Source organism: Opisthorchis viverrini, assembly GCF_000715545.1.
Source record: "Opisthorchis viverrini unplaced genomic scaffold opera_v5_29, whole genome shotgun sequence".
Lineage (NCBI taxonomy): Eukaryota > Metazoa > Platyhelminthes > Trematoda > Opisthorchiida > Opisthorchiidae > Opisthorchis > Opisthorchis viverrini.
The window spans coordinates 1,617,729-1,630,590 of NW_008751685.1; the positions used below are offsets into that span (position 1 = coordinate 1,617,729).

A 12,862-nucleotide genomic window follows, 5' to 3' on the forward strand; every position below is an offset into this window, starting at 1 on the left:
CTTGGAAGTTGTATTAGTTCTGATTGTAGTGTGACAGATGAGGTGAATGCACGAATCTGCAAGGCTCGGGCCGCGTTTGCTAACTTGAGACACCTATGGCGTCAGAATGGTTTATCCCTGAATCTGAAGGGACTTGTGTATCAAGCTACAGTACGGGCTGTTTTGTTGTATGGCTTTGAGACTTGGCCTATTCGAGCAGCGGAGCTGAGACGTCTTCACGTGTTCGACAGTCGTTGTCTCAGAACCATAGCTCGTGTGAATTGGTGTCGGCGAATCCGTAATGAGGCTTTTTCGGTTGTGTAACTGGTACTTCCATTGAAGAATGTGTCCAGCACCAGAAGCTGCGTTGGTTGGGACATGTGTTACGTATGCCGAACCATCGTTTGCCGAAGAGAGTGTTGTTTTCCATGCCCAATTAAGAGTGGCGTAAACAGAGAGATGGTCAACTCCTGACTTGGCAGAGGAGTATGAAGGAGATCACGAAACGCTTGGGTGCTGTCGGTGCTACTCGCCTTCCAGGATGGGAACTGCGTGATCCTCACTGTGCCTGGTTGGAGACACTACAAGATATGGCTGCCAACCGATGTCAGTGGCGTTCTTGTTGTCAGTCTCTATCCAGATTGCCTAAGTGAATGTCTGGAGGTGTAGGCACCTCGGAATGATTGTGTTAAGCTAGCACTAAGTCCCTCCCCCGTCCACCTTTATTCTTTTCCTTACAATAAGGCTTTCAAATAAGTCATGGCTGTACGGCAGTGAAGCATCGGTGTTGAACACCGATGTCATGCTGTCGATGATGATGATGAGACTTTTCGGGAATGATCTGCGAGCACAGAAGCCATTTCTGTGGAAGTTTATGTTACTGCGTCCGGTAGACAGTAGTGGTCCATTCGAATATTCGTTAGTTCTACACGACCTGTTCATCGCGAGCACAAACTCAGCAACTGTTTACCTGACGCCCTCCCAACCATATCTGATCAAGTGCTCAGCTCGACAAACATTTGAAGATAGTCATTTGTGGTTCAAGACCGACAACCCTATTTTGCAAGCTGGAGATTCCTAAATTGGTAAAAAAACATTTTTTCAAAATTTCTCAACCAAACCAAATTGATTCGAAAACGAAGGCTTTTTTACTTGTTCAACAAACTACCGTTCGCCTTAATGAACTCCGGTGTCGAAATAACGCCCCTGTCCGCATATCACGATTTCCACATTCTATTAAACGGTCAAGCGGACGCGAACTAGGAATGTAGCCAAGGGCGCTACAGTGGTATCTCCTCGACTCAAAGTTGTCTTTTGGCATAGGTTGGAGCCCGGCCTCGAAATTGAAGCCTGGATCTATCAAACTTCTACCCCTTCTTTGCTTCGCAAATGTAATGAGATGGCATCGGAGGTATAAGACCTGACTACCACAGTATGAGGGTTTTTGGAAATTATGGATATTTGTCCATTGTTACCTAAGCACTGCCCCTAAAAGATATGTTCTTAATGAAGCCGTTCAAAAACATTGTGATGTGGTATCAAAACCGACGGTGCAGCGTCGACTGCAGTTGTTTAGACGCGCGCTTCACAAGTTGGATGTGGAAAATTCCCGGACCCTAGGTGTATGCAGTTGTCTAGTCATGTGCCACCAACTCGGGTGTCATTTGGTTTCCAACCAAACGTTCGAAACTAGGCCAGGTGGCCATTTACGCAGATCTTCTTGAAAATTACCAGGCACGGATACCTCCTATGTGTGATCTCTATAAGGCTTGCTTGTCTGCCACACAGTAGCCAATCACAAATGGACGACTGCGGTATTCACCCGCTTTTCACTCTGTTTAGGCATCTTCCAACGAGCCAAACAATGGCCTCGTAAGCAAATGTCTCCGAATGTACGCGTTCCAGAAATCAAACAGTCAGACCATTTTGTAACCTTTTACGCCAATGAATAATGACATACTCGAATTATTCATTCAGCTGGCCGCCATACTCGAAGCCAAAGAGCCTCGGAGTGATTTCTACAAGTCGCCATGGGCAGAAATCTGTTGTGTCAGGCTGTTACTGAACCTATAACCGGTAACAAAAGGCCCTTATTGGGTTTACTTAATCGGCTCCGTTCCCCGAGTTAGTATATAAGGATTAGCTAGCCACCCCCGTCACCAATAGAATATATCTGGTCCGTTTGCTGGTTCCTTTCTGTTGTGTTTTGACAGTTTCAGATAGGACGTAACTTTCTCGTTTACAGAATGTGGTAATCTCGAATGATAATTCACAAGTAATTCATGGATTACTCCGTCATGTGAATGCTTCGTTCAATCCTCGAGCTGCTGATGAAAAGTGGGATTCTGGCACGTGGAAAGAATGAAGCTGATGCTGAGGCACCTTTTTAATGCTCGTTTTTTCAACCTCTTCCGTGATGTGTCTGTTGATGTTTTCTACATTCTCCTTAACAGGATGCCGGGAGTTAGTCTACCGGTCAGCTTCACGTCTCCTGCCGGCTCTTTGTCGAGACTTGGGTGACTGGCAAACTGCCACACGTTCTAAAGCAGCTGGTCTTATCCCCATCCTCATACTTCATTTGGAAGAATGTACCACTCAGCACACTCAACATTTGCTGACCGGAATTGGCACGGGACTCACTGATGCAGTCGGTCGAATAGGTCCGTCTACCAGTGGTGTGGCATTACTGAAGCTTGTTCCTCCACTCGCGTTCAAGGGCCAACCACTTCCTACGTACAAGCTATCGGTTAACCATACTGGGCCCGAAACACTGGTACCACGCATCCCTAGTTTGTTAAACCCAAAACCGTCCGAAACCACAGAGGCGTTGAAAGTGATTCAACAATTGCTGTTAGCTGCTCAACTGATCGGATCGTTGGTCGAAGCAAAGGTATGTGATCTGGATCCAGTGCAAAGGGTTATTTTCCATTGTCTAGAAAATCTCCCTAGTTTTACTGTCAACGCGGGTTACGATTTGGTTATTTCATCTTCTGACACCTAGGTATATCGTGCGTTGCCTCGTTCTATGTTCCAGCGTGGCTACCTTCAATGCACACTGCAGTTGTATCACCAACTCACTTGCTGACCAAGCGAATTGGGTTTCAGTTAGTAGGAGTCTGCCAATGTGGCACTAACCGTCAAGCACGACAGCCGTGTAACAAGGCCTGGTCAATATTATACGTGTTGTTTTTTTGTAATTCATTGGTTAGGAGAGCCAGAGGTTCCAAGGGTGTCTTTTCGAGCGAACATTGCGATGCCCTTCCTCCGAGACTGTCGTCTTCCCTACTTCTAGCTTCATTGCAGGTCAGATCTCAGTCAGTGGCTAGGGACAATGCTCTAAAAGAGAGCTCTCCCTCAAATACACTTATTTTCCTACCATTCTGGTTTTTATGCGTGACATCTGAATCTTTGGTTTATGATGTCCTTCTTCAACTGTATGTGTTGCACCAAACAAACAAACATTTCGAAGAACAGTTTAACTGCACCCCGCAACATAGCCCTTACAAATGGTTAATGCAGGTAGTTGGGATATAAACCTTGATTGCTTGTCAGAAGTGCGAACTATCCCCGCCAAAACGTGAGGAAGTACCAGAACCGGCCGATATGTATGCAAACTTTCAAAGTTGGCGGATCTTTGGTTACCCATGCGTCAAAACTTGTTAATGCTATGTGCAGTGAAAGTGTCTGCAGAATGGGGCACATCAACAATGTACCCCATTTCTAAGCAGATACACACATACTGTGGGATGACAACTGTGCCATTATTCTAATAGTGACATCATCAGTGCGTCACTGGGGAGCGTATTGGTGCGTAGCGATGGGTGGGGCTGGGGATGCTGCTGTTGATAATCGGTGATTAATAATGACAGTTGATGATCGTCCGTTGACGATGATGATGGTGGTGAATAGTTGTGAACTTTGACAGACGTGACCCAGTTGTCTGTGAAATGGCACACACGCGTCGAAGCTGTTGCCTGAATCCACACGTCACTTATGTCAGCGAATGCCTCCAATACGTAGCTCTCTACCCGTTTTTCTCAGTTCATCGGCGAGAGAAACTACCGCAGCTATAACCCTACGCAATATGTATTAGGTTTGCAGCTAGAAATAGTTTCGCTTCCTATATTTCTTGGGGGTCCTTCTCGGGAGCCCATCGTGGCGTTATATCTATCTCTGGATGAATGCCATACACCTCTTCGGGGTTTTGTATAAAATAACAGATATTAATTTCACCACAATGCTTCTACCTTGCTCACGATTCGATGCGCCAACTGGATACAGTGCAACTGAGTGTGTCCCTACATTCAAACAGTCCCTATCAGACAGCTTTTCTTTTTTCCATGAACGACTTGTGCTAACATGCACCCCTCAGGGTGAAGTTCGCATCGAATGGTTTTGGCGCTCCGTGCTTCATCAAAAATAGCGTGAATAATGCCAACGTTGCTTCTGTACGCATTTAGCGTTTGGTGGCTTGTAGCTGGGACGAGTGGATTTGAGGCATACCATCATTGAGATCTGCTATGTAAGGAGTGAGGTTGTGCGTGCGCACCGTTCCATGGGACACGTGGAATGTCCCGTGTGCCCTACTGCATGACGAATTTCGAAGTCTGGGTGCCACGGATTTCGGTCTTTCCCCAATACGATAATTCGGAACAAGGAGTTTTGTTCGCCATTGTCTCGCTTTATCTGGTTGCCCCCAAAAGTGTCTGTGGTATGTACTACGTCTCAAGTGTAGATTAGATACATTGCTCCTCTATTCTCCCGAGGACACAGCCCTGATTTTAAGAAAAAACTACCAATCCAATAAGAGTGAACATTGAACATTGGTTTTATGATAGGAGATCACCAGGACCGACCACAATTATTGGCTTCGAAGCAATGGATTTACTTAGTTCATGCAAACTTCACTTTTTTGTTCTTTAAACCATTTAGATCGGCTGCCATCTTTCCTGAGCACTGTCGTATTGTTTCATGATATGCCCATCTCTGCTTCTATTCAGCTCTGGTGGCAATTACTCAAACCCTGTCTGGATCGATGTACAGAATCTAACGCTCCCACTTCCTTGGCTGGTCACTTGTTCCTCCTAGCCGGTCTCGTGAGTGGAGCACCCCACGATCAGCTCACCTCGCTCATGGACTCCGATCGGACGATGGCCGATGGAAGTGACACCAGCTCATCTATTCTGATACACAATATTGTTGTCTATTTGATTAACAGTGATCTACTATCCGTCATTTCATTTGGGGCAAAGGCAGCTCTGCTAGAGTTTGCTTCCATAGTTGTACGTCGTCTGGAGGAGGCCATTTTTCGCCTGCGCTTCGGTCCAAATACTGATTCGGAGTCGACGGAGAAGGAGACACAGGATAGGATTGCGGAGGATGTGGATTCCTCGGCATCCGATACAATCCTTGTGAAGGACAAGCAGGTGGGTAAATGTGTGTGTGTGTGTGTGTGTGTATCCCGGAGTTTCTTTTATTTGTTTCACCTCAGTTTCATCCGAGGTCACCATAGCTTCAAACACATCCGACTGGTTTGCATTCGCACGTGAGAATCAGAGGGTTGCTTTCTAGCTAAAAAGCACTCACATTAAAGGCGCGGTTAGCACTGGAAAGTTTTGGCATCAGAAGCAAAGTGGAGGTGTGTACAAGGCAACGGTGATCTTGCTTGTGATCACGAGACATGGCTTTTCTGGTCGGTGAACCCTAAATATCTCTAGACGTTTGATTTTCCGTGTCTCCGTACCATAGAAAATCAGCTGGCTGCAGCGGGTACGCAACGAAATGATGCATAAGTGGATACCTGGTGACGATTCAAACATAATTTATGAGGCTTTGGCGGTTGGTGCTCAACCGCCGTCTACCAATGCAGGTGTATTGTTGTCCGTCCCAAAACCCGGTTGGCGAAATTTTTACGGACGAGAAACTGTAACATGGCAACGTGAGATGAAGTCGGCTACAGTTAAACGAAATACTGTTGAATCTCCACACCCTCCTGACTTGGTTGCATTTGATCATTCTTGCACATGACTGGAGACCCTGCATGACATGGCACATAACCGATCCCATTAACGCGCATGTTGTCAGTTCCCAACCGGACTACCAAGTCAAAGTTCATTTGTCCAAAATACTCTGGATCAATCCCGCTGATGGCACCTTACTGCAACAGAATGTTCAGGTGTGTTTATTTCAGTGTTGTTTTCAAATGTGGGCACTCTATTCTTGATCGTTTGCGCTAAGAACCTTGGACTTCCTCGGCTTAATACCATCTGTGCGGCAATCCACTGCCGGTTTAGGCCTTCATGAAGCTTATCACGTAGGCACAGTTCCCGAGCCTTTATCAGCATTGTGTTATAATTGAGCAGCACATTATACGCAAGTGGCGAAGTACACAGCCTTGCAAATTACATTGGCATTAACAAGAGGCTCAATTTAACCTCTCATGTTAGGTTAAGAGAATATGGTTTGATATATTGAATGTCGTACCAACTGCAGCAGGTGACAGCACATTCGTTTTAGGAGTGTCGTAAACGAGAGACTCAGTTGAGTCTCTTGCTAACTCCAATGAGAGAGTTTTCGCACTCTTTCTTTCTGCTATCTACCAAGGAGACTCCAGATGGCAGAAGATTCCGTCCAGTTTGATGGGTCTTGTATAGTTCTTCGTTTTCCCTAACTTGAAAACAGTCGTTTCTTTGAATGCTTTTTGGGGGGTGTCTGCCGCAACGGCAGGTATACTCACACTCGAACTGGGGGCCATACTTTCTCCCGAAGTGAACGAATGAGCGATATCGGACAATTGAAAGAGCTTTGATAGGATAATAAGGTTGTAATATGCAGTGAATAAGTTAGTGTAAATTCATGTAACATCTTCCGAATTTCGGAAGCTGAGTCGCCACGCTATCGGTATATTCTATCCTTCACAAAACGAAAAAATCCACCATTATTCTGCGAACATTTTCTGAATATTTTCGCTTGAATGCTTTTTCTAATGGGATTTTGCCAGCTCTTTCTTGTTGGACGAGTGCTCTACAGACTGCGTTTCACATTGATTGGTCACACTTCTGTCGATTAGGTTGATAGTTGATATTTGTCATCACCATTATTGAGTCTCTTGTGTGAGTTCCTTGATGAGGCAGACGTTCGTTTTGCCCGGTCAACTAAGGCACTTCGAATTGGCCTATGAGAAACGATGAACTGTACGATTCAGGGTGGTAATCTGGAGGCACACACCGCTAACGAAAAAGTGTGATTCGAATCCGTGTGCCCTCACTTGTCGAATCAGTGCTCTGTTATTTGAGCAACAGAGGAAGATTGGCCGCGCTATGCGCAACCGACAGAGCCATAGAGGTGAATCAGCCGGCATATATTAAATTCATCCGGTAAGCTAGAGACTACAGGTTCGAGTCTTGCCTAAGGATGTTTCGTCTTTATTATATGTATTTACCTCAGTGGTTAGAGCGCGAATTTACTGACCGGAAGGTCCGTGGTTCGAACCCGATATCTGCCTTTCGACATCCCCTGTCTAGACTTGGGCAACCTGGCAGTATCCCAGCCCTGGTGCTTACTCCGGGTGGCATGGCAGCTAGGCACCGAAAAGGAAGTACAGCTGAACGATTTTTTCCTACTCAATTTCTCGTCCTCCTTCTGCAGGTTTAGCGTGTTTGCCTCCACCAGTACGGACTTGGCAGTATGCTGGTTAACATTGTAGACCCTCGTTTGTATGGCCTAGTTGCCTCCTAATTGACTGTTCACACACTTCGTGAAGTGCTTTGCACTTATTATCTCGTCAACAGATGTGTGAATGATACTTCAACTACTTCAAAATCCGAGTCCCTTGAAAGCGTTTTGTCGGAATAAACGTACCATGCATAGTACATCTTGATGACTCCGCGAACTTTGCAGGATTTTGGCAAAGATCGCAGTCCGACGGCGAGGCAGCCATATTTAATGATCTCTTTGACTCGAGCTGCTTGATGTGTATAGTTTGAATTTGAATTCGAGCTACTACCGAAAATTCCGGACAATGTTTGAAATGTGTCTTCACACCTTCTTTGTTTCTATCAGCTGAGATCATGGTTATTCGAAATCCTTCTGGCCGTCGGTGCCGTTTGGGCAGACAACGAGTCATGCGCCACCGATTTTGGTTCAGCCCTACTACAACTAACAGACGAGGTCATGCGTCGACTGGCATCGTGTGAACGAGACATCGGAGTGTATTCGAAAGATCCCGGCTACGAGTGCTTGCAGCCACGACCAACTCCAGGGCCTGAATCTGGTCAGCCGTTCTATCAAACGAGTCTTCTGGAACCTACCATTCCCGACGACCTAGATCGATTCTATGTGAAACACATGTTGCCGGTAGGCAAGTCGGACCTTCGACTTTTCGCATTTTTTGCTTTGGTACTCAACATATCCTCCAGGTGATTTTGCGCGATGTCATCGTGGGATTGATTATTCATTGTGTAAAATTCTTCACCGTACTACTATCTACGCTGGTCTCTCTCAGCTGGCACATCCCCAATACTCGATATCTCCATGCATGAGAATGCGAGTTTAGCGAAACTGAACATTTATTCTCTGAGTTCTCTCTAATCGCCAAACAGCCTTCCAGAACTCAGCGGAAAATTTTCCGTTCCTCCTTATTCCAAAGTGATCTTCGTTCAACGAATATCCTAGATAGTCACAGTACTTGGTCTCACTGCCGTTGGAAGTTACACTATCTCACAACGTCGAGGGGAAGCGGTAGAGGAGAACAGGCGGTGTTACCCGTGTAGATGTGGCTGGTAGATCTGTCCCAGAAACGAAATTAGTTAGATAACGCAACATCTGCTTTTTGCACCGGTCATAGTTCGGCTGCCGTCCAACTTGAGACTGGTTACTTGTTTGTGCAACAGCTTCCGGCGGTCGTTCGAAGTTTGATAATCGTGACACCAAACCAGTCTCTGACGCTTGATTAGTGCTGTAATTGTTCCTAAACTGTCAGTTTGTATTTGATTATCAAATAAAATTACTGTTAGAAACCTGCCAGCTGCAAAGAAAGTTTCTAGACACGGTACTGTGATATCTTGAATGTCATCCTTTGTGCAACATATTCATATGAAGAATATCGTGAGCGGGAGATCCAGCCAGAATGCAGTTGAATTTCCCCTCAGAGCCAAATTGGTTTGCAAAAGAGTGTATTCGCGAGTCATGTAAAAATTTGTTTTCAAGTAGAACAGGTTGACTGAAGGGAAACTCGGGGAATATTGCTATCTGATCAGCCTCAATACAGACGAAACCGATTGTGGGTTGTCGGGGAGTTTTCAATGACCTCATGACTAGTGTGACTCGTCTAAATAGCTTCTGACTAACATTCAGCACTGATTAGGCAAGCTAATTCCGTGAAATCTTACTGATTGGCTTCTCTTCAGCCTGGTAACTTATTTATTTGGCCAGACCATTCTTCTGTGTAAACAGCGAAACATTGCCCATCGACTTTTTACCAAATCTCTTTGAAGCAATAGTCACTTGATAGGTTCCGTGTGCCTTCCAAATGACTGGAAATGGCCTCCCTAGTTTTACGAATCCGGTTCCAACAGAAGTATTAAGACATCTTCAACTGGATACCCAAGCAACCTTAATGGTTTACCGAACGAATAGACACGCGAACAAGGTTACTGAATATGTGTAATGTACTACTCATAAGGTTGCTGAAATTACGCATATACATGTATCGCGATATTTCAAATATCGTAGCGACTGAAACATGAGGCGGCCTGGTGCAGCACATTCAGTTGCCTGAGAACATCATAAACGAGAGATTCAGCTGGGTTCCAGGTGAGTCTCTCGAAAGAACCAAATTAGTTTGCAGATGAGTGTATATTCGCTAAGGTTACTGAAACTTTCAGCGATCGAAAGACTTAGCATCCAACCAGTCAATTTCACCGTAAGAGTCATCAACATCTAGGTTTCCTGGGGATTTGGCACAAGTCGTACCAAAGCTTCTCATCGTTTGTTTGGGTTACACCTGCTTATATAGTGGGGAACCTTCAGAAGACACCTGAATACCACAATCGCAACTGTTGGCTACGAGTAATCGCTGTTGGTTTGGACTCTGGGTTCAACTTTCTCCTTCCACTTCAGGGGATGCACTGCTGCTTCGAGAAGTCAGTGAGTAGGGACTAGCGAGCGGAGGTTAGCAGGTCACTTGGACGCACTTCACTGGTGCACAAGGGACGAAATTGCTAATCTCACGAAAAACACACGCCGGCTGTGTTCAACTTGTATGAATGTTCACTTTACTTGTTATGTGAATCTATAGCCTTCGTTTTGCTCCCCTTCCTTATATCGATTCACCTTGTATTAACGATTTCAGGGGTTCCTGTTTCAGCTTTCGCTGAAATTCTTCCCCTGCGGTAATACTTCTAAATACTCTTTCACATAAATCTGTGTTTATTGGTAACGAAGGAGTTAGGGTGGGTGCTTCTGGGATTGCTACAGTTAACCCATCTATTAGGTGGAATTCAGCACCGGTATTGCTTTACCGCTGGCATTTTAATCGCTGCCTATCCGGCATGCGATTGGCCAAAAGATCGGACCGCTTGCCGGTCCAGGATCAAGTCCAGCTCTGATTGGTCGAAAATCTGGACTCAAAAACCAATCATGCTTAAGTAATCGCTGATAACACTGTGCTGCGTCTTTCCTCGTCCAAGCTGTTCCAACGTCTCAAAGCAAGCCAAACAGAATCGGGCAGCTGGCATCCACGATCCGTCGGTCTTGCGATCTTCTCTCGGTGTTTGCAAACATCTGGCCCGGCGCTACTGATGAAGCCAAGCGGGTCCACCACGGACACCTGCTTGGACATTGTTCTCCAGCTGCTGGAGCAAGGATGCCGTTTGAATCGGTCACCTGGAGAATCGGTGACAGATAAGTCACCTGGGGGTACAGATCCATTGACTATGGCAAGCGAAGCTGAGCTGCGCCTTCGAGGACTGTTATTGCTTACTCGGTTGACCGATAATGGTCCCATCCGGGTAAGTTAACAGATAATCCTTTTTCTCTGTATTTTTACTCCCTCCATCTTTGATACCTCTGAGATTAGTATGTGCGATTTTCAATATTTTCAAGTATTTGTAGGTGACATCAAGCGAACAGATCAAAGTGAGGTCTCCAACCTTTCCACGAATCATCTTGACGCTTTTACTGGGTCATAGGAGGGTCGTTCATAAAAAGACGAAAACTTCTGGTAGAAATCGTCTGTTTCGGATGCTGCCAGTCAAGACACGTCAGAGCATCTGGTTTTGGCTAAAATAACTCCGTTCATATTTATTTCAAGTTTAACCTCTGACTACTCACGTGTGTGACAGTAGCTTGCACAGTTTGAAGTTCTGTGAACCCTTTGAAACCAATGCACGCCGCACGCAGCGACAGGACAATAGTATCGCCCATGTTTTTCACAATTGCTCCACTCCTGGTTAGAATTTCGATTGATTTTGGCCTGCATGTGAAAAATGTCACTAGAATTCAGTGCAGAAAATTCACAATACTATTTTGAGCGGCTAGTTTAAAAACACTCCAAAAAGTAAGTAATGGCAACAGCCATCATGGGATCACCTCACGGTCCCGTCACGTCAAGAAAAATTACGATAATGTTTTCTGACCCTTAGCCTCCACAGCTTTTTTAAGCCATCTGGCCGAGTCCTTTGCACTGCCGTTTGAGGGAACATACCATCTCAGTTTTGTACGCTCATTGTGTTAATGCCGTATCTTGACTGCAGGTGATCCAATCCAACATCTTCGAAAGATGGAGCAGGGCCGGCTCTTGATTATGCGAATGGCGTGAAGCACCACGTGCTGCTAAATTATCTGACGTTGCTATCCAGCCACGACAACGAATGGCAGCATTAAGTATTCAATGTGTGGATCTTCGTGCCCGTCTTGAAGGTTGTTGACCGGATGTTTGTTGATCTGTTCACTGAGTTTGGTAGTTGGCTCGCAAGCACTTGAAAGTCAACTGCCGCCTGCTCAAAAACCTGTAAATGCGCCCGAGCTACTGATGTTCCAATATGTCTTATCAAAGTCTTAGTAACTTATATGTTGTGATAATTTGCCCATTCATTAACATAATTAGGCCTCCAGTCAAGGTGTAAGTGCTTCGTATTTAATGAAGCGGTATTCCTGTCAGTGTCACTCTGAGGTGCGTTGGAAAAAGGCATGGAGTGGCGAGATTTCCGAACTGATATGAGGTGGAAAAGGCATTGCCCCATACCCAGGTTTTTTATAGTTTGCATGCAATATCAGTTGTCTGATTCCAGGACGTGGGTTTTGTCCGGCTATTTTTTTATCCCACTGCAAATGTGATCTGAGCTTTGTTTATGATTACTTTAGGCCGAAACTGGTACAGTGACGAAGTCGATCCGACCACATCCATCCGGCTAAAATTCAACTAGAAAAAAGCCTTTCAGTTGACCTAGGGTTGACCACATTCTCCGTGTATTGTCGTACCTGATGATCCGATTTCAACTGCTTCATTCTGTGGTTACTGTGAGTTGTGGAAAACCGCTGTCGAAAAGTTTTCAGTGAGCTTATGAGTAGTGTGTTACATTCAGACAATCTCCTTAGCTACTTATAGATGACCGAGTTTGCAGCCAATCTGAGTAAATCCACAAACACTCATCCAACCAACCATGAGTGATAAAAAGCTGTCTGATCCACTTGACGTTCTCGGAGGTACTGCCCTACACGAAGCTCTCCTGGTTGTTCGTTTAGAAAACCTGGACTATATGATGTTCTGGAAGCGATCACCCATACTCAGGGGGCGAGATAGCTCAGTGGTTAGAGCGCGAATTTGCTGACCGGAAGGTTCATGGTTCGAACCCGACCCCTCGACTTTCCCTGTCTAGGCTTT

At 45.5% G+C, this 12,862-nt stretch overlaps 2 protein-coding genes across 2 annotated transcripts in view; one reads left to right on the forward strand and one right to left on the reverse strand.

Moving 5' to 3' along the window:
• The window catches only part of T265_02406 (hypothetical protein), a gene marked incomplete at both ends in the record, with an annotated part of 10,878 nt that extends 5,217 nt beyond the window's left edge, over window positions 1–5,661 (reverse strand). Inside the window, one exon of the mRNA XM_009166639.1 lies at window positions 5,566–5,661. Within this exon, the coding sequence (XP_009164903.1) occupies window positions 5,566–5,661 (96 nt within the window). The remainder of the gene's footprint in view (window positions 1–5,565) is intronic.
• The window catches only part of T265_02407 (hypothetical protein), a gene marked incomplete at both ends in the record, with an annotated part of 28,035 nt that overhangs the window by 6,517 nt on the left and 8,656 nt on the right, over window positions 1–12,862 (forward strand). The window contains 4 exons of the mRNA XM_009166640.1: window positions 2,433–2,869; window positions 4,980–5,405; window positions 8,041–8,334; window positions 10,668–10,988. Of these exons, the coding sequence (XP_009164904.1) occupies window positions 2,433–2,869; window positions 4,980–5,405; window positions 8,041–8,334; window positions 10,668–10,988 (1,478 nt within the window). The remainder of the gene's footprint in view (window positions 1–2,432; window positions 2,870–4,979; window positions 5,406–8,040; window positions 8,335–10,667; window positions 10,989–12,862) is intronic.